The following is a 22,424-nucleotide window of genomic DNA, read 5'->3' on the forward strand; positions in this document are numbered from 1 at the left end:
GATTCCAGCTGATTCTGTTTGTTTGTATTAAAAAAAGTCAGCATTTCATGACTAAATTTAGCCTTCACTAAAACATTTACTAGGCCACTTCAGGTACACTAGAGGAAAGTCTGATGAACCACAAAAGTTGGCCCATGAAGCAGTCTCCAATTGTTAATACACACAACCGAAGGCTCCCGGGGGCAGGGAGGGAGGAGAAAAGACTAGCAGCGGTGGCAAGGACTGATTCAGATCCCATGGGAGATCTGAGGAGAACAAGAGTCGCTGTCCTTGGAGCAGCAAGCATGACTGGAAATGTAAGTCGTACTGGCAACCAACTTGCCTGCCTAAAGAGAGTACACGTGAAGAGTTCAATTCCAGGAAAAGGAGAAATGAAATATTGAAAACCAGCTTGTGTTGGATGGATAGTGAGGCTAGCTCATACTGGAACAGCGCCCAGCTCGTAACTCAGAGGTGGAAGTCGGGCACTAGAGGACTCTACGTGTTCATGAGGTGTTTCCTTCTTACTGCATGGCCACATAAAGCTGGGCTGCCCAGGTTCATGTTCATGATATGTCAGGGGGGAGCTGGCGGCAGAGAAGGTGATGGGGAGCAAAGGAGAAAGAACAACGGGAGCATTTTGAAATGATGCTTTAAGCACTATAATCTTGATCATAAAAATGTGATGTCAATGCTGAGAAATCTGGCATTTTATGGAGTATATAAAAGGTTGTTTTATTTAATACAAATAATCTGAGCAAGACACACATATATAATTTATTAAAAACACATTAGAATCTCACTATATCCAACAGCCTAAATTCTAGCAACATATACAAATACCAAGTGACTACAGTACATGCCGAGGTAAGAAAATACATTCTGGGAGAATATAACTGACAGTCAAGCCATTTTCACTTCCTCTGTATTGCAATACATGTTTTATTTTTACCATTCCCAGTGCCAAAAGTGGAAAACAAGAGAAACTACACACAAGCTGGACTAAATAAGAATTGGTGCCACAGTCAACTTAAACATTCTCTAACTCTCTAACCACCCAACCCACTAGGTTTGCAGTTTAGGGACTTTTCAAGTTCAAAACCAAAAGGCAGAATTAACAGCCCCTATACAGAGCTTCATTAATTCTCCACTGAGGGTCTGGACACCATCCGGTGTCCCCCATAGTCTCTGGGTTCTTTCTAGTGGTCTTGTCTGCTTTAGTTTTCTACTCCCCAGGTACATGTGGAGCCAAGGCAAAGAAGCTCTCGCTCAATCCCTGACCACAGCTTTGTGGCCACAACCATATTTAATGCTTTGTCTCTGGGACAGGGAGAGAAAGAAGCACACACACAGAACACACCATAGCCGTCATGACTGTATAAATTCTCTAAGTGAACAGCGAATAAACCCATTGTTCAATGCAAAGTGCAAACAGTGAAACATGAATTAAATAACTGGACTAGACCTGGCACATTCAACAGGAACTACTTGGATCTACAAACAGCATTTAATAAAATGCAAACCAGAATTAACATCTTTATCTGTGCTGGTTCCAAAGATCAAGTAACAGCCAAGTCAGTATAATTTTCTGAAACCTCCAAAGGCCACACTTGCCACACTGCTGTCTATATATTTCTATAATTGTATTATCAGGAAAAGAAAAAATGAATAAACCACAGTGACTTAAGTATTGAGTATTTCAAGCTAACAATTTAAAAAAAATCAAGAGTTTGGTCAAGAAAAAAGGCTCCTTTCACATTTTACTTGATTGTCTTCCAAAGCTCTGTATCAGACATGTAAGTGACTGAGAACCAAAAACAATCTATTACATAAACAAAAATACAAAACAAGAGAAAATCATTTGAATTAGGCTCAGCTCATCTGCAAAGTAAAAAAGATATAAAAATAACAAGGTATTTTATAAAAACCATTGGTAGAGCTGAAGACAGCACAGTGGCAATATGAATCAAGTCTTACAATATGCATTATATGAGACCATGGCCTCGCTTTATTTTAAAAATGTTCTGGGGTAAATGATCTGAGACACAGTTACACAAAATAGCAAGCTTCTTTGGGAAAATGACTTCATCTCAAAATGTCTCTCTTAAAGCTTCCAATGGGAATCGGACTCCAAGAAAACTATACTCTGCCTACTAAGCCTGAATAAAAATAAAACAGCAAATGGTCTACTTGCTCCCACCTGAAAGGGGACAACTGCAGCGTGTGCTTTACACATTCTCAAGTGTTTCAGTACAGGTTCAATATCTGTGCTTTTTCTTCATTACCTTGAAACAAAATATGCATTGATTTTTCAATGAGTGAAACTGTGCCTCAAAGTCCGCAAAACAAAAGGCAAATTACAATAAAAGCAACAAAATCATGAGGGGCAGAGGCAGGGAACCTGCAGAAACAGACAACTCTGTTTCTGAAGCAATGTTTTAAAATACTGATGTACTTGTGGAAGGGAGCAGAGTCAATACTGTCTACCACTATCCAAATTTAGTAAAGTTTGGCAGTGCAGAACCTGGATGGTGTAAGCTGAGAACAAAGACCAGGACCTGATGACCTGATATACAACTAAGCAACCAACAGGTCTGTGGACAACGATACGGAATTTTATGTCTACATTTGATGGGCTTCTTCAGTTATCTTGCCAGCCTGCAGATATCAGAAGGTGGTTTCTGTACTGCAGGCTAATCCATTACAGTGTCTAATGTACCCTATCAGACATGAGTCTGGGCAGGTTATGCTCAAGCAGTGACCAGTTGCTGGGGAGAATCGTGTCAGTTCAGAAGTGATGACACTGGTCAACCAAAGGATTACTTAGGCCTCTCTCCACAGAATTACACAGAACTGAAGAATGCATGTTGATCCTCTTTTCTCTTTTAGTACTAGGACTGAATCTAGGGCCTCACACTGTAGGCAAGCACAAACCACTAAGACATATCCCTGCCCCTTTCTTATTTTGAGACAGGATTTTATGAGTAGCCTGGGTTCATCCTGAACTTAGACTTCAAAGCACTGAACTTGGGATCCTCATGCCTCAGCCACCCAGGTCTTAGTATCGCAGGTCTTAGACCTGAGCCATCAGGTCTGGTTCATACTGGTTTTCTTTTTCTTTCTTTTTTTTCTTTTATAATAGTTTACTGAAGAAAATAGAAACTATGATTAAAATTATAAAATACCTTGGGACTTAGAGAAAATTTTTGTATTTGGGCTTGTGTGTAAATAAAACCAAGGAGTTTAATTAAGTAAATAAAACCAAGGAGGTTAATTAAGTTTAGTCTCCCTTCGATTTCTTCCCTAAGGTAATTTATATATCTCTGCAGAGGGGAGTGGAGGGACCAAGCGGCTTCTCCCCCATTTCCATGGGAAGAAGACCTAAAGTCTGCCTACTGAAAGGGACGACCAGCATTTATAACACAGGATAGAGCGAGGCCACAAAAGATCCTGGGTAGGATGAGCACAGGTGAGACCAGATCCTGAGCCACCTTGTGTTAAAAGAGTGTTACCAAAGGAAAAGTCAGTCACCCAGCGTACTGCAAGGCCGGGTGCTCCAGCTATGCAGCTTCCTAGGGAAACACAGAGCAGTGCACACGTCTGCAGCTATGACGATGGTTATGGACCGCTGTTGTGGGGGAAAAAGATTGCAGACAGGAATACAGGGTTGAAAGAGGAGAACATGATAGTACCTACCTTTCACAAAGGGAGAATTTCAAGCCATTTGATAATTTCAAGAACAGTACCATGCATTATTGCCAGCAAGGCTTATGGAACCATCTCAAGTTCATTAATGTACCTGCAGCATTGGTAATAAATACTCAGTGATTTTCAGGTTCTTTGAAGTGCATTATAGGGAGCCTTTTCGGTATTAAAAATAGTGTTTTACAGTAGTAACAAACAGGATGTTTGAAATGTAACAGGCAAGCAGGTACTGTGCCACACAGGAACACCTTTAAAGCAAGATGGCAAGGTAAGTAGTTTCTTGTACCTCGGTCACCACATTCCCCAAACCACTTCAGTGACAGATACATAATACATTCTACTATTACTACACTACGGATAAAAAAGCCATGTGCTTTAAATGGATGCTTCGTGAAAAGCAGCACCACCTTCAAAGGATTTCTTTAAAAGCATCACGCTTCTCATCCCTTCCCGCTCCTGATACTTCCTGGGTGCTCTGTGGCACCTGGTACACCAGTTCCTCTGGGGCAGCGGCTGGCTTCCCACCTTTCGGGGTGTCGTACTGAGCCTGCCCTGAGGAGCAGCTGTCAGTTCGGGACAGAAGTGTGTTGTAAGTTCCCACTAAAGCGGGAGGAGGTTGGTTCCCTGCCGTTTTGAAAGTAGACGTGGAGGGCAGACCAACTGAGGCTGTGGGGTGCCCTGACATGTCCATGACAATCGGGGTTGCATACTCAGGCCCCGTGATGGGCAGCGGTTCAGCATAGGCATGGTACACTTCCTGTACTGGAGAGTTGTAAGGATCCAGGTCTGCGTAGCCTGCTTCTTTTCCTTCCTCAGGTTTAAAGGTGGATCTCTGATGGAGCGTGCCCACGATTCCTCCTACGAGGGGTTGTGCATATTCTGTTGTACAAGACACAATGAGATGCTTATCTTATGAAAACAGAGTACGTACTTTAAGGTGGCAGTTACAGGTTACATCAAAATCACACCTTATATCATGGAACTGTTGTCTTTATCAATGCAAAACTATAACATCCCCACCCACAGGGACCAACTGAAAAATAAGTGTTATCTAGTACCTCACAGTAGTAACCTGACACAACAGAAGGCTTCATTTCTATTCTTTTGAATCAAGTATTTGTTCTGTAGACTCACATGCAGTACCTGCACAGAAGTAGTGTTTCCTTAATGGAGTAAGTATTAGTCTCAGGAAACATCACCACTTCTTCCCTTCGAAACTATCGGGGAATGCTTAGAATGGACATGTGCTAGGACAGCAGAATGCACTGTCTCTCACCTTTTCCTGATCTTTTATTATTTTGCGTATTGGCATTCGTTTGTCCATACGGAGGTAAGAGGTCAACAGTGGGTATTATTCCTTACGAGCTGTACACCTTGTCTCTCACCGAGACCTGGGCTTGCCTATTTATTGGGCTAGCAAACCAACCCCCCAGGCTAACAGATATAATACCCAGTGTCTTTAGAAAGCAATGCTTCAGTTTTATGAACAAAATATCTAAGCAGAAATGATTTGTTCTCTCAAGGTTATCATTTGAACATTCAGAACGTAGTTTATCTTAAAATCTTTAGGTGCATGAATGTTTGCCTACATGCATGTCTGTGTACCATGTGTGTGCCTGGTGCCTGGAGAGGTCAGAAGGAGTCTGATCACCCAGAACTAGAGTTACAGATGGTTGTGAGCCACTGTGTGGGTATTGGGAATGGAACTCAGGTCCTCGGCAAGAACCACAAGTGCTCTTAAGTGCTGAGCTGTTTCTCCAGCCCCAGAACACAGATTATTCTTAAGATATGAAAAACATCAAACATATTGTAAATCCTAAAGTCCTTGGAGCGAGCGTACGTGTTCCTAGTCTCACCTGCAGAATCAGCTTGGAGCACTGTGGTGACTTCTCTCGGGCTCAGGTGACTAACTTCACTATTGCTGTAGCGAACTGGCGTCTCCTCATGTTCCACGGATTTGGCAGGGAGAAACTGTTTCACGCCTTTCCACCAACCTTCATTGTGATTGTAAGCCAGGGACCAAGTGTTACTTACAGAGACCAGTTCTACAGAACCCAGGTTCGTGTCTGCGGTGACTGTGCTGACAGAATGCCTAGCAGCAGTCTACCCAGTGTGCACGCAGAAACAAATCACTACTATCGACTACTACCCATGGTCAGACAGGGCCACCTCAGTGGTTTTTAAAAAGGTTTTCTCAGAACCTCCTACTTTTTAGCTGTCCCTGGGCTGGACTGTTTAGCCAGTGGCCTGCTATACTCTGGTCATGGCATTGGCCTTTTCCCTAGTGGTTACATTAGGAAGGGGACTTAGGAATTCAGATGACCAAGGCCTTCAGAGGTTCTTAAAGAACTGATTCCACTGGTGAGTGCCATAGCAGACTCACATACATACACTGTTCCTAGGACTCTGGGTCTTGTTTCTTTTCCTGTTTTTTGTTTGTTTGTTTGTTTGTTTTTGTTTATTTTGGGGGGTTGTTTTTGAGATACGGTTTCTCTGTATATGTAGCCTTGATTATCCTGGAACTCTCTTTGTACATCAGGATGGCCTTGAACTCACAATCCACTAGCCTCTGCCTCCAAGTGCTGGGATTAACACTGCCTGGCTGGTCTCCTCAAGAGGAATAATCACAGGAAAAGACCAACTTTTCAGAGGAAAAGATAACGATGGGTGTTGCAAGAAATTTAGATTTTCCCTTTAATAACTTTACAAACCAGATGGTGGGAACATGTTAATTTTTTCTAATAACTTATTTATTTTTATTTCATGTGCATTGGTGTTTTATATGCATGTATGTCTGTATGAGAGTTCCAGAATCTCTGGAGCTGGAGTTACAGACAGTTATGAATCAACATGTGGGTGCTGGGAATTGAACCTGGGTCCTCTGGAAGAGAGCAGCCAGTGTTCTTAACCACTGAGCCATCTCTCCACTCCAGGAGGAAAGATTCCTCTCTGACTGGATGGAGAAGTTAAGCTCACAAGTTACCTGCCCGATCCCAGTGCGGTAAATCATAGGTGCCTTCGGTTTTTTTCTTTCTGAAAACAAAAATCAGAAAACAGTGAATGTTCTGGTAAAAATCTCCCAGAGGATAGCACAGATACCAGTTATTAGTCAGGAGCATGTAGTCCTTTGGCACTGATAAATTTTGAGTCTCTCATACTCTTAACTGTACAGCAGTCCTCACCCTATCCTAGCAAACAACGCTATCCCTAGCAGTGACTGGTGGAGGGAGGAGAATGTTTCTGCAGGCCTGGAAGGTTCTACAGTGTCTGGGAGGAAGAAAAAAAGCACAGGTGCTTTAAGACCATTCCCAGCCTACTCCCGACCTCAGAATTCTCATTTGGCCTCCCCAGGAGAACTGGTCTCTGCTAAGAATCACTATTTACTGAGAGCCATTTACAGAAGGAAATCAGCAGTGAAAGGCCATTTTCTGGTATAAAGGACAATCTCACTTGGGCTGGGGAGATGGTTCTACAAGTAAAAGGGGCTTGCCATCAAGCCTGAGGACCTGATTTTGAACCCTGGAACCATAGGATGCAAAGAGAAAAACAGGCTCCCACACGTGCAGCATGGTATGTGTGTATTTATTTACACAATATACAAACGTAAAGATCAAGCCAGATCAAATTCCAGCAAACAGAAGGGACGTGGTCATGAATTTCCACCCCCTCTGAAGAGTTGCTGATAATTAAAAGCTGCCTGAAGAGGGAGAATTAATTAGTTTTCTTCAAGGGTGTTGCCCCAGGTGGGTGAATGACCACACACCCAAGAGTAGACAAACACTGATTAAGCTGGATAGGTGAGAACACAAAGTTGGGTGGGTATGAAATAAGGGTGGATCTGGGAGGAGTTGGGGTGGGGGTGAGTATGATCACAATGTAATTATGCAATTCTCAATTAATAAAAATATTATAAAAAACAAAAAAGAATTACTACTTAGAGCCGTTTACAGAGAAAGCCTAGCAAATGAAAGGCAATTGAGAGGAAAACATGCAAATCTAATCAAACGCAAGTTAGTGCTTACAGGCAGGCCATCAAGAAAGCAGAAATTATTCTGCTTTACAATGAGGATACACATAGCTGTGTGATTTGTTGTTTAAGATTCTAAAGAGCTCGAGCCACTTATGTTGCCTGCTAGGATGTACAGAACTTCTAGCACGGGGTCAATACTTGGCACAAGGTCACAACCAAATATTCAAATACAGTATTGTTGAATGGATGACTAAACGAAGTCAAATTCTTTTTCTATCAAGCCTGTCCCTCCTGCTGTTATCTCAACTCATGGCATCCTTACTAGTCAAACTCCAAAAGCCAATGTCCTGCATCCTTCTGACACACTGTAAAACAAGTGTTGGGCTGCACACCTGCCTGACCAACTGGCTTCAAAATTCATCTGAACGCCTCTTCTTACCTCTCTACTATTCACCTGACCCAGACTTCACAAACTCTGCATTTTCTACAGCCATCTGACTATAACCATTTCCTCAACACGAAATACTTTTCTAATCTCTAGAACAAAACCCGGAAGCCCTTCCTGATCTAAGCTCAGAGTGCACCTCCACAGTTACATCTGTACACCCCCATGCCAGGCTCATAGATGACTCAGAGCTTATCCTGCCTACCGTCTTACTTAAACAACTCGCCCAGTTTGGACTATTAACTGCGATAAGACCCAATGCCTGTGTCTCTCCAGGATTAAGATGTTAGAATCCTAACCCCACATGGTGATAGTGTTGGGAAGTGGGGTTCTACGGGGGATCAGGTCATGACTTCATTGGAATCAGCATCCCTAGGAAAGGCTGAAGGGAGCTTGTTCGTCCCTCCTCCACTGTCTGAACCACAAGGGGTCTCTCGCTAGCCACTCATCTGCCAGCACCTCAGGTTCCAATTCTCAGCCTCCAGAACTACAACAAGGAGATTTGATTTACAAACCACCTGTTTTATGGTATTTTCTTCTTGCAAACTGAACGTCAAGACATCTGCTTTTTTTTATCTGAGTAGATCCTGTTTCTTTAAGCAAAACGTGAAGCTGCCCTTCCTGAAGAGAGGGTTTCAGGTTGACTCTCATGGTCTTCCCAGCACTTCATTTATATGGCACTCACCAAACATGAGTGTTTGTTATTTTGGTAAGCCAACTCTGCTAAACATGTTAGAGAGACCAGTGAGTCTAATTTTTTCAGTGTTACCAAATAGCTGTATGTTCATCTTAATGTACAGCTCAATAGGTACAGCGCAGACCTACTCATCATTAGAGCTCCACAGGAACTAACTGTCCTTGGAGATGAACAGGTGAACTGCACTGGCTTCCATTATTTTATATATTTAGGGTATGTTCCCCATCACTGTGTGCCTCCCAGGATCAATCATGGAAACAAGCTCGGTACTGACCTGTTTCTCCAATGCCACGCGCACACTAAAATGAGGATGAGCGTGGTGAAAGCCATGACCAGCACAGGAACAAGAACGGCAGCCAGTGCGACATCTGAAGCCATGAAACAAAACAATCACATTAACAGTGAAGCAGAAATCACCGCAGGACAGAAAGAGAAGCTGAGGGCTTAGCATAGCAACACAATCTTAAATATCATTTATGAAACAAGGCTGGCCACCAAAGGGTGACACAGGCTTGTGAACATGTCCTTCAGCATGCCCCCCAGTCCACCTCTACCTCTGCACATGTCTGAAATAGATGCAGCATAGATTTTAAATTACCAAAAGTTGAAAGACAAACAATAAACCAGAAAAGCATCCTATCATACATAGTAGAGTGTATGTTATAAGACACAGGTCAAAACCACGTAAAAACAAGTTCATGGTCAATTACCAACCTATCCAGAAAATACAAAGAAGCCTCAGATGCAAAGAATTGCCAGTGAAAACAAAACAAGATGCTATTTTTGCTAATGGCACTGGAGGCCATTAAAAAAAGAATGGGTATTTATTGGAAAGGACAGCGGGGAGCAGGTTTGTTGATGAGAAAATATAAATACAATATCTCTGATTGGTCTTTTGAGGCAGTATGTATAAGAACCTATTAAGAATGGCCATTCTACATTAAGAATTTATTCTTGGGAAGACATCAAGATGTTCAAAGATGCATCTTCAAGGATGCCCAGAAGAGTGATAACTGGAAGAAATCTGAATATCCAGCGAAGATCTGTGCTGTCTTCACAATAGATCAGAAAATAGCAACCAAAAATGATGTTATAATATCATGCTAAAGTATCTGTAGCTGTGGCCAGGTTACAGTGCAGGCAAGCACAGAAAGCAATCTGTACATAAACAATCGGAAACGCACTCGATGCTGGAGTTGGCAGGGACTTAGACATCACCTTCTCCCCTCATTTTGTCCCACAGAAAATGGTCTGCTCAGAGCTACTTGGAATAGTAATTCTTTCCTCTTCCACCAGTGAGCAGGACAGGGCAGCACGTGTTGACAGGTCACTGAGGGCTCAGAGTGGACACTGTCTAACCCGTAGCTTCTCCTTTACCCTCCACCATACTGTATCCAAGAGGGGGAAGAACACACCACAGAAGAAAGCAGCAGCGGGAGGGTGGAATAACATCATGTACTTAGGAAGCAGATGCTTGGGTCCAGGTCCAGGGGAAGGGTTTCATCCTGGGTAGCACAGAAGACTTCCTTTATCAGTGCCTTAGACAGAGCATAGAGCCGAATAAGTGTGCAGACTCCCCCAAAAGGGATTTTCCTTTTCATGGTTTCTGCCTTGTAAAGGTGGAGGGAAAAAGGGGGTTGTGAGTGAAAAAGCTCTTGATCAAGCATTTGAGAATATGGGGAGTATTTAAAATAGTTTTCATAAAGAACAAGTGGAAGAGCTCACTGGAAGCATCTGACCATGATATGATTTTCTCCATGAAATTAAGTGCAGGAAGAGAAAGAGGAGCAGGAGCAGGAGATGAAATAAAATCACAACCGAGGCCAGGAAGCACTCAGAAATCAGAAAATTGAATAAGCCCTTTCCTTACTGTTTTTAGAGCTGGAGGGAATGGCGTAAGGTTTACGTGACCAGTGATTAAAACCCAGACAATAAGACATGTGCCCATACGCAGGAATAATGAAGTAGCTGCCTTGTAAAGACGAGGTCTTGAATTCAGTTTCCAGAACCCATGTTAAAAACACAAAAAAAGGTAGGAGTGTTGGCATGTGCTTGCAATTCCAGCGTGGAGGAGGCAGAGACGGGCAGATCCGGGAGGTCCGCTGGCCAGCAAGTTCCAGGCCAGAAGGAGACCCTATCAAAAGTTGCACAGTGCCCGAGGAACACATCTGAGGCGCATTTGTCTTCTTATGCAAGCACAAACAATTTAGCTTAGACTTGAACAAAACATTATACGTCTGCATTGTTACCTGGAAGCTGGGTATGCTCAGCTCTATTTGCTCAGAGAACTCTGGTTTCTGACTAGCTTTTCCTATAGTATGAGGAAGATGAAGACAGGCAAGAAGCTCAGATATGGAAAGCTGAAGAAAATAAGCTGAATTTAAGCAGATTTTTAGAAAATGAAAGTAGTTATTACATTCTAGAAAGGGGCTGGTGGGGCGCTACTGTAGAAGAAGTGCCCTCCAGAGTGTCCTGACTAGAGAAGGGAGCATCAAGATGAAAGAAACCTGACCACACTAAGGCTGAGAATACGCGAGAAAAGCCGGTGGCACAAACAGGACTGTGGGCACAGTTAGAGGTCCTATAAGGGCTGCACGCCTTAGGCCCCAGCAGTTTCAAGGCTTTCCTTCATTCAACTCATCAACCCCACTTCCACTCTGGACGTGTGGTTTCTTTCTTCATAAACGGTCTCTCTACTTTTATTTCTAACCACGTGACCTGGTACAACCCTCGGTGTGGGGACATAAGAGTCTGGGGTCAGTCCAGTATCCTCCAAACCCAAAACCACAGCCTGGCGCCAAGCAGCCAAGCATGCTTCTCTCTCTCTCTCTCTCTCTCTCTCTCTCTCTCTCTCTCTCTCTCTCTCTCTCCCTTCCCCTCTCTCTCTCCCTTCCTCCCTCCCTCCCCCCTATCTCTCTCACTCTCGAATATTCTATGTGTGCCCGCCCCGAGGGCTGGGGTGGGGTGGGGTGGGGTGTTTCTCAATCTTGGAGGCCTTCGCCTCCTCTTGCCCACAGCTGTTCACCCTGCTCGCTTTCTCTTTTCCTCTCCTCCAGCTCCCTGACTCTGCAGCTGTGGAGATTTACAGCTTGCTGCCCTGATGCTTCCTTCTCATGCAGTACAAAAACCATCCTAGAGCCTTGCTCCTTTATTAAGGAGACAGGAACTAGTGGGTCCCTAGTGACACTTTCTTCTCCACACTTTGCTGAAAATGAATGGTTTTCACCTGTTAGCACTGGCAGTAATTCTCCTGTGACACTGGCACATTAGTTTCTGAATTTAACGGACATTTTTCTTCTCAACGAGTAGAAAGAATCATAGCGGTTTGTACATTTTAACACTGCACTCACCACCGTCATAGAATTTAGAAGAAATTCTAATGCTTGAATGAATAATCAGGAACAAAGCCCCAAAATTACAAATGTATAGAATGCAGAGGGCTTCTATTTTTTAGATGAGAATGCTACTAGAAATATTTTTTTAAAAGTATTTGTTTCTACCCAAAAGTTCTGTGTTTGTTTTTTTCTTGCCTCTATCAACTCTCCCATTTGTAATTTAACACATAATATGGGTAAACATGCTTGTTTTCTGCTGTGGCTTAATAATTTCTAGAAGCAATAAGTCTCTGAGCTTGAGAATCATGTGTTTAGTTGATGGGGGTCATAAGGGGAAGCCTACAGAACAGCCCAGCACAACAGCTAAGTATCAGGCTTACACGTACCAGAGAACAGACCTAGGTACGTGTGGGCTTTTCCCGAAGGAGAGAAGTTCATATTTATTTTTTTTTCTTGGATGAGCTGCAAAACTATAGGAAAAGTCAGTAAGCTGGAAACCCTGAGATGAAGACAAGAAACCCCCACGAGGTAACCGTATCACGCCTGGTCTGCCTACCTTTGGTTACATTGGGAGTGACGGTGGTATTTTTAATATCTGGAGTGGCAGCTGTCTGTGCTGTCTGTGCAGGAAGGTCATTCCTACTTCGAGGCTGAAGTGCTTGAGTAAACTTAGGGGCACGACCTTGAAAAGAGTTTGGAGAAACCTTTATTTTTTTTTAATCATTAGCAACTTGATTAAGGTAAGTTAATTTTTATAATGTTTTAGATATATTTATAGGACATTATGTCATAAATCCAGGGCATATCAAACTCACATATTAAAAGCAGGCATACCTTTACCTAGTTTGGGATGAGCTGTTGTGTTCTTGAGGTTATTGTTGTTCCGAGGTGGAGGAGGCTGAGTAAGCTTTGGAAGACGGCCTTAAAGATGGTTCAGAAACGTTTATACATATTACTTTAAAATAATAGTTTAGAAAGACTAACGTTAAATGGTCAGGTCATCAATTCCTAAATCAATTCTGCGGAGCAATTTTAAATCTCAGAATCCAGATGGATAATTAAACTCTACATTAAATGTAGAAAAGCTAAGACTTTCCAGCTGTTAAATATTCATTAATAAACAATCTTAGAAGAATACTGGGGATCAGAATGCTGTTGGACTCCATAGCAATAATTCAATATGTGCCATCTTTAGTGCATTTAATAAGTATGGATAGGTAGCCAACTACGTCAGGCACAGTGGTAGTTTTATAGGACATAAGAGCAAATAGCAGCCAGGTGACAGTGGCCTTTAATCCCAGCACTTGGGAGGAGAGAGGAAGATCTCTGAGTTAGAGGCTAGCCTGGTCTACAGGGTGAGTTCCAGGACAGCCACAGTTGTTACACAGAGAAACCTTGTCTTGAGAAACAAAACAAACACACAAAAGAATATGTAACATTTAAATGTTAAAAATATTGAGTGAATTATTACAGTTTTTAATTACTTGAAAATCAAGGTTATTTATGCTAAGGCTGCTGTTCAGTGTACATATCTCATCACACAAAAGCTGAAGAAGAGTCTTTAAGACTAGAGTCGGAATATGATGCTACCTTTTCATTTGTAGTTTTAAACCTATATGCGACTTTTTTTTTTAAAATCAGGAAAACAAATGAGCAATTGCTACTAGAGAAAGGACACTGACAGGTTTCTAGTATGACGAACGGTACAGCTGCAGTGTCAGAGAGGGCCATTACTGGTCATGATGTCTGGACACGAACAGAAAGCCACAGTATCACCCCATGTGTGCAGTTACTAAGGACTGGGGCAGCGGGAAATGCAGAAGGGGAAGCAGTGCAGACCACTGCTGTGCGCGCTGACTCTTTACCTTTGAGAGTAAACTGACATCCGAGTAGTTCCACTTTCAGGGCAATTTTCTGTTGCCACTGGACAGGGTTCACTCTAATGAAACGTGCAATAATTGGTGGCAAAAAGTTATTACGAACATCCTTGTCATAATCTTTGTTTCCTTGAAATATCTTTAAAAAATAACAAAAATTGGTATTTTACATCAAAAGAGACCAGAACTGGACTGATCCACTTAAGCATGTTCAACAACATCTGTAAAGTATGACAACAGAACAGACTGCTCAGAAGATGACTCAATTACAAACTGGAGAAACAGCTATTCAGAAGCTGCACATTTTCCACTGGAGCTAATATGAGGGAAATACTAACACACCAACTATAAAAATGCTTTTAGGCTGGCTGAACAGGAGTGCTAACCCGGCAGTCTGGGAGAAGTTTCAAATGCAGCAACACAGTTAATTGAATCAATAAACTATCAGCCCCAGTCCCTGTGGCATTAATAATTATTTAAACATATTGAGTCTTCTTTGAAAGTGAAAAAGAGCCGACCATACAAGGGCCTGGGGTCGCACTGTTCCCCCTAGACTGGAACTGAACGCAGACTGGCAAATGTAAACAAGCCTATACCTCCACCTGCTGGACCTACTATATTATGGCATGCCCCACATCACAACCCAGTTTTCAGTACTTATTGCTCATATGAAGTAGCAATAACTGAAGCAGTGTTCCCACCTATATGGTGACTGTAACTAAACAGCTAAAAATGCATTATATAAACCATCTTTAAGTAAAAACATGATTTAAAGTGACTTCTCATTCCCTTTCAAGCAAAAGTATTTTATACTCTCTATAAATAAGAGCTGACTCTTATTTATAAAGAATTTTCATGTACTTGCCATAAATATTCCCAAGGCAGGGCACAGAAAGCGTGACTCATAGAATAACAGTAGCCAGCAGCAGGGAGCTGACATGACCGAGTCCTCTACCTTAACCACAGGGCTGCACTAGCAAAGCAGGGCCTTGCTTTCCCCTTTTGCCAAATCAATGAGGTCCATTCTATTATAACCTAAGGTGAGAACCAGCACATACTGGACAAGCCAGCCCAAGTATGATAACTATGTCTTCTGGGCCCATCCACGGGTAGCTAAATTATATACTTTTAAAGACACATTAAGATCTATAATATTCTATAGGGTTTGCTCTGAGCATCCAATAACCTCCACTTCGGTAAACTTCTATGATTTCCTCAGACACTGCTCTGAAATAGAACAAAGGCAGAAACTACAGTTTTGTTATTAGGGAACAGGAATTAACTGAAGCACCATTTCGGGACAAGACTAGGCTGGGCTATATGAGACCCTGTCTCAAAAGCAAAATGTTATAGTTGCTCTACCAACATTTACTGAGAATCTGGTGCACAGGGAGATTTGTAAGACGCCCGTAGGAAAAATAAAAACAGAAATAAAACCCTACTTATGGAGTATGTCATATGGAGCATTATCTCACACACTTTCTCTCATTCTCCCCCCGCCCCACATACAAATATACACAAAGATGGTGTAATATAATGGAAGCAATGGGTTATGAAAGTTTAGGAGATATATTGATCATGTTTTCTGAAAATAAAAGCAAATGTAGGCTCTGTATGTATGCAGACTTAAAAGATGTGTGAAAACAAACACATCAATTACCCAAGAAGAGAGCAGAAGAACAGATTTAAGCGAGGAGAAAGAGTGCTGTTTGATGCAAATCAATGTAAGACCTCTGCTGTCTGTAATTGAGTGACAGGAGCTGGACCTCAGCCATTAGCAACTGAGAAGATGAGAAAGTGCACGACGGACTCAAGACACTGGGCATCAGGAAGCAGAGGGTAAGTAAGAACCACAGAGAAGGAAAACAGACAAGGCGAGCCCTGCTCACCGGCGCTGACTGGTGAATTTCCAGGTTACAGGGCAAGAGTATCCCATATGGAACCTGCTGCTCTATTGGTGGTGCAGACAGAGCGAGGGACCATGAGGCCAACAGTATCTACAATTCCGGGGGTAGAGTTTAATAGAGCAGGAAGCTGGGAAGGAACAGAGTAATGACAGCAGGAATGGTTGAGCTAGACAAAGGTTAGTAGGCTCTGCAAGGGGATTTCCCTTTGCCATCACCATACACAAAGACACAGCTTAGAGTCAGAAAAAAAAAACCCAGGGCCAGTAAACAATCTTAAAATAACACAGGCCTCAAAATACTCTACATCGCTAGTACACACAATGGAGAAGTCTCACAATGCATGTGATGTCTCAATGGTGTCTGGCAAGTTAGAACCCAAAGCTGCTTATTGCCTAGCAATTCTTAAAAGTCAAGACCTGAATAGAAAACAAAAACAAAAACAAATTGTTTTCTGATAGCTTAATTGCATCCCAGAATAAAGCTCAAACACATATAAAGAATTATGATAATAAAAGCATCCAGCAGCAATCAATGGCATAATGGCTGGCATTGTGATATCTAGGACAGAGTTACTGGACAAGCACACCAAAGAGTTATATGCTCAATGTTCCATGTACCTATGAAGAAAGACATGAAAGAAAAATTGAAAACTCAAGGTGAAAATAAAGAAGGGAAAATACAGTACTGGAGCTAAAAATGCATTAGATGGGGCTAATAGATACTGCAGAAGAAAGAGAATAGAAAGACAAAAAAGTAGGAAATCTCCAAGCTAAGTCATGGAGAGGTGAAAAGATTTTAATGAAAGAAAAGAAAAAGACCAGAGCACCTGGGCCACTGTGAGGCTGCCTCCAGGATTATGAAAAACGCATGGTGAGAAGAACTGGAGGGAAACACTGCACATCTCACTGAGAGAAAATGCCATCTTCACCTTCCTTGGGGATAGAGATTCCTCCTCTTAAAGATTCTCTCAAGGATCACAGGCCAGAAACCAGGGAGTGGGACAAACACCCGGGGGGGGGGGGGGGAGGCATCTACCTCCTCTTCCACTTTCGCACCTGCTTGGCCAGTTCCAGTATCTCTACAATCTTTTGCTAAGACAGAAATGTCTAAGTATCACAGAAATTAAGAAAATTCTGCACGTCGGAAAATCTGATTTTTACTGACACAGACAGTGAGGTAACCTCACAATGGCCTTTTGATCTTTAGTGCTCTTTAGCTTTTGGCTCTAACTCCCTCCCCTCTTGTCTGTAGTTGAAATCTGAGAAGGAAGTCAAGACTCCATCATTTGATGAACTTTAGAAAGACAAGAAACTGAATGCAAGTGTTTAGAAGTTCTTACTCTAGTAGCCAAAATACTTAGATAAAAATTCAGTAACAAAAATCAGTACTTATACAATCACAAAGACCTGGAATCACCAACAGTTTTCTAAGACTATTTATAAGGTGAAGAGAGTAACAAACAGTACCTAGAATACCCAGAAGAGAGCAGTGTAAGACATGCTATGGACATATTTAAGTATGATCTAGCGAGCTTCTGTAACTCCAGCCAAGGCCCACTTTACCTTGTCCTGCTCCACACCAGGCTCTCTGTAGACAGTCCATTTCTGCCCATCGTCACTGTACAGAACTCTATAGGCAGACACATAGTAATTATGTTCTACCATGGTAGATCCAGTGGTTACAATACCTGGGAACAAAGAGTCACTTTAATCAGTGCACAGGCAGAGACTCCCAAAGTCAGCTATAAACACCTGCGATGCACCCTGCAAGTGTTCCTGTCGGTGGCTTATTTCCATCCTAACAGCCACTAAGCCCAGGCTCTGCTCCTTTGGAGACAGGAAGAATTATGGGCATGTGTGAGGGAAGAACTGCTGTGCCTTTGCCGCTTGTATTCAAACCGTTAGAAGATACATTTCAACTACTAAGAATGATTTTCTGGGAAAGAACATCAAGCACGATGATGGGTATCTTCATCATTTAGCCTAAGACTCTAGAGCCATCTCAATCATCCTGATGGCCGTTGAGTCGGCCTGAGTTAAATCTGTACTCAGCACATGTAGAACGTGAGTTTCTTCTAGCACTTTCGATGCACTCTCCTTAGCTATCAATTCCCTAATAACCGTAAGAGGTCTCAAAACTCACTTAACTGAAACTCTACCTTAAAAGGATCATATTAAAAATAAAATAGAACTACTAAAAATAAAGTGCAAATTCTGCTTTTGGAAAAATTTATGAAAACGTTAATACCTGTGGAGAAAACTGAAGTACAAGCTTTATAATTTTCAGTGACCTAATTTACGAAAATTTCAGTTGTCGTGGGTTTCCAAATAAAACCCGTACTAGTGGTGCTGCAGAAAGCGTGTCTCTCACCTGTTATCTTCTTCTCCTTATTCAGGTCGATTTGCAGCCACTGATGCTCATCCGTGGCAAAAGCAGCCCATGGAGGCCCAGGTTTTCTCAGCCTGGCCTTCTCCGGTTTCCAGCTGTGCTCCTGCCCCATGTGGTCAGTCCACTCCAGCACAGAAGATGCGGTTATCTGGGGGTCGGCAATCACCCCAGATTCCATCCCCAGAGTCCCATAACAGCCTCAAGTAGAGAGGAAAATCCATTTGGTTTCTAGAGGTAAATTTGAGATCTCTACAGCAGTGCTTCTAGAGACTTCAGCTGCTTCCTGGGCCTTGGCCTCTGTGTCCCACCAGAAACCTACAAACACTTGCCCCTTGCTGTCTACAGGAGACCAGTCCTGAACAGCTCATGACCCCTGGCAGTTACTAAAATCTGCAAATGCTCAAGTCTTTTATATAAAATGTGATAGTACGGGCACATAGTGTGCTGTCAACTTTAAGTCATCTCTGGGCTACATACAATGCAAAAGGAAATATAAATTGGATGTATATAATTGTAACACTATATTGCTTAGGGAAAAACAACATGGGGAAAATTTCTATGCATGTACCTAGTACAGAAACAAGATTTCCTCTACATCTTTCCAATCTGTAGGTGTGAAAGCCATGGATTTGAGGGTCGACTAGATGTATTTCCAAGCATTAGCTGTTAAGTCTGCAGAGATACACTATCCCATCTCTGGGGTGCCCAGCAGGCGAAAGGCAACTTCTTCCTGGACCTCTCATAGATTTTGTTCATGTGGTATATCTTGTTGTAAAGCCTTCCCCATCTGACTTCAAACTTTCAGACAAGTGGAATGAATTAATTCTTTCTTCAGACAAATTCTTTGTTTTTCTATAGAGGGTTTCTCTGTGTAGCTACAGAGTGAACTCACAGAGATCCACCTGACTCTGCCTCCCAAGTTCTGGGATTAAAGGCATGAGCCACCACTGCCTAGCTAGCCTACCCTTTATATAACTAGGTTCTTATTTTACTCATGCTCTCCTTGAAAGCGAATGAGAAAGAATAAACAGTTCAGCAGTTACTGGGTGCCTGATGGTGCTCAAAACAACATTAGCTATTATACAAAGATGATGGTCCAAGTCCATGGAAGGCTTACCACTTGTCTTAAATGTAAACAGACTCGGAGATAAATAGCCCCTGAAAGAGAGAAAGGGTCTCATGTGATACTCAGTTAACATGTAGCTTCCCTGTATTAATCACAGTGAAATGTTAATTTCTCCTGTTGTTTGAAGGGCTAAGACAATCCATGACTACAAATCAAACAACATGCATTTAAAAAACTTTCTTTTTCCCTGAGGTAGGCAACCTGTGAAATTACCACAAACAACTTTTCCTTTAAGTCCAGCTAGCATCTAGGTTCACAGGCGACTGTACAAATATGCTGTGTAACCTTTAATTCTTATTTTATTCCTTTCTCATGAAATAAATACATAAAACTTTTATTCTCTAATTCTGTGAAAGAACACGAAAAGGGGTATTTCAGGGAATGAGGCGAGACTCAAGTGTCCTCATAAGCACACAAGAGTTGGCTACTAGTAAAGAGACTGCATTTTCCTTAGAGAAAATCAGCACATCTGAGGTGTGCTGTGGTATCCATCACATCTGGACTTCAAAGGAATGGGTAGGATGGGTGAGCTGATGAGGACAGAAGGTTCAGACAAGAGAAAAACTTGACTGTTACAGAATAAAAGAACATTTAAGACTCCACCAGACCTGGAGGATGTTCAGTTACACTCCTCCCTTCACACAATGCTCAAATGGTCACAAGAGGATGCAAATTTATTATTATTATTATTATGAGATAGGATATTATGAGATATCCTATGCTGGCCTTGAATTCACTAAATAGCTCAACTTGACTATAAACTCTGGATTTTCTTGCTTCCTCTGCCTAAGCCCGGGAACTGCAAGCATGCGACACCACGCCCATCTTATGTTCCATCGGAAACCTACAAACATGCAGTTGTCCCTTGGTGTCTGAGGAGACCAGTTCCAGGACATCCTATACTCCCTGGCAGATAGCAAAATCCGCAAATGTTTAAATATCTTATACGAAATGGCACAATAATGGTACATAACCTACTATCTGTCAACTTGACGTCATCCCGGGGTTACTTACAATGCCAAAGAAAATATAATTTTTTACCTATGAAAGGGAAACTACACATGACTCCAAACTCTAAGGGTAGAACACAGAAAAGAATGAAAGGATGTGCATAAAATTATGTAACAGAAAACCAAAGGGAGAGAGCAAGCCACTTTTGCCTGGCAACAGGCTAAGAATGTTTTCTATGCAATTAAAAGGCTGTGGATAAAATAAAAAAGCATTAGTGGAGGAGACATGTTTTGTTTGTTTTTAAAGACAGGGTTTCATTTTGTAGTCCAAGTTGGTGTCAAACTCACAGCCTCTAGCAATGTGGACACGTGCCTGCATGCCTGGCTATTAGGTGGCCTTTCAAAGACAAGTTTGCTGGTACTCTGTCATGTCCTGTGTGTGTACCATGCTCTTTCCTTCTGAAAGGAACCTGTCTGCAGAACTAAGCTCAGGGAAGAAGCCAGATTTTAGAAGCAGACTGCTAATACTGCATTTTAATTTAATGTTTCAGTTGGTCCTGATTTGGATGTCTTGTCTTTGCTTTACCTGAATACTGCAGAGATGAAGAGAATCCATTTTTACTACTCTTCTGTGAGGAGGACTTTTACAATACTCCTGCTTTATGTCAAAATCTATTTACAGTACTATTTCAGTTAGCCATGGTCCACTCTGACTGCACAAACTACAAGGACTATGGTTTCATCTTCTGAATCTATTTATTTGTTTGTTTTTGTTTTTTGAGACAGGGATTCTCTGTACCTTCGGAGCCTGTCCTGGAACTAGCTCTTGTAGACCAGGCTGGCCTTGAACTCACAGAGATCTGCCTGCCTCTCCGGGGAGTGCTAGGATTAAAGGTGTGCACCACCACTGAGCATCTTCTGAATTTTATCTTCAAAGAACGTAGGACCTTGTCCACAAACTCCAAGACTCCTATTCCAGACAGTTTCAAAGCCGAGAAAAGCAGCAGCACTCACAAACCTTGGTGCAGCAGAACAAGGCAAGCAATGCAGAGCAAGCGAGCCACGGGAAGAACACCTCCACCCTGCTGGGCTGCATTATAGCCTGTGTGTGCAGGGAGCTCCAGGTTTCCAGTTTCTGTGAGCTGTCAACCACGCTGGGGTAAGCTTTATTGATGTAGCTCTTTTGACTACTTTTGTTCCTGTAAGGTGTTCCTGTCACCCTATTCCTGTAAGAACCACCCCCCCAAATAAAACCTCATTGGTTTACCACAATGGACTATGGTGCTGTCATTGGTTGTCTCTCTGGTGGACACCTGTTTATGTCTCCCCAGGAATAGTGTCACACCACTCCACTCCCCAGCATGCTTATTACAAAGAATGCGCACTTACACCACGGAAGTGACGTTGTTGGCCAAAGAGCTCTCATAGTACGGGGTGCCTTTGCTAATCACAACACTGATCTGGCCACCCAGGACATTTGACACGACTCCTGCATGTATTCCAGCCATACACAGTGGTGAAGACTTGAAAAAAAGAAAACAATTAAATGAACTTTTCTTCTTATCATTCATAAAGAAGATACCTGTACTTTTTCAAGAATTTAGCTGATATGGCAGATTCTCAGAAACAGGTTATTGAAACAAATACTTTTAGAAGAAGAGTTAGGTTTTACTATAAAGGCATCATTTCTAACACACGAAAAGACAGAGACATATAATATATATTATCTGGGGAGCATTTCTGAGTTTAAAATAACAATGTACACAGCAGTGAAAGAAGTCTGTATTCAACTTACATCTCTGTATCCATGAGGAATTGTTCCAGATATTTCAGCAAAAGGGAGCAGGCAGCCAGCTGGGCAGTATTTACTGAGAAGGCAAACAAGTGAAAGATGACAGAATGCTTACTTCCCACGGGAAACACCCCAAGGAGAAATCCTATACACTTCATACATGCTGATTCCGTGCAGTGCAGAGCACATGCTCAGCATGACACGGAGCAGCCCTTGTGAAAAAGACCACTCACACTTTCTTTGACCCACACAC

At 42.3% G+C, this 22,424-nt stretch overlaps 1 protein-coding gene across 2 annotated transcripts in view; it reads right to left on the reverse strand.

The window, feature by feature from the left end:
* Positions 1-2,797: 2,797 nt before the first annotated feature.
* Positions 2,798-22,424, reverse strand: part of Dcbld2 (discoidin, CUB and LCCL domain containing 2) — a 63,197-nt gene continuing 43,570 nt past the window's right edge. Inside the window, exons 5-16 of one of the 2 annotated variants that reach the window (XM_038345739.1) lie at positions 22,175-22,247; positions 21,769-21,902; positions 19,421-19,461; positions 18,286-18,501; positions 17,478-17,602; positions 13,997-14,147; positions 12,972-13,052; positions 12,688-12,813; positions 9,071-9,164; positions 6,668-6,717; positions 5,541-5,678; positions 2,798-4,563 (exon numbers count right to left, since the gene is read on the reverse strand). In XM_038345739.1, coding sequence (XP_038201667.1) covers positions 4,094-4,563; positions 5,541-5,678; positions 6,668-6,717; positions 9,071-9,164; positions 12,688-12,813; positions 12,972-13,052; positions 13,997-14,147; positions 17,478-17,602; positions 18,286-18,501; positions 19,421-19,461; positions 21,769-21,902; positions 22,175-22,247 — 1,699 coding nt within the window. In that variant the 3' untranslated portion in view covers positions 2,798-4,093. Of the gene's footprint in view, positions 4,564-5,540; positions 5,679-6,667; positions 6,718-9,070; positions 9,165-12,687; positions 12,814-12,965; positions 13,053-13,996; positions 14,148-17,477; positions 17,603-18,285; positions 18,502-19,420; positions 19,462-21,768; positions 21,903-22,174; positions 22,248-22,424 lie in introns of both variants that reach the window. The other variant, XM_038345738.1, reaches the window with a different exon arrangement.

The sequence above is a fragment of the Arvicola amphibius genome, chromosome 10 (assembly GCF_903992535.2).
Source record: "Arvicola amphibius chromosome 10, mArvAmp1.2, whole genome shotgun sequence".
In the NCBI taxonomy this organism is placed as follows: Eukaryota; Metazoa; Chordata; class Mammalia; order Rodentia; family Cricetidae; genus Arvicola; species Arvicola amphibius.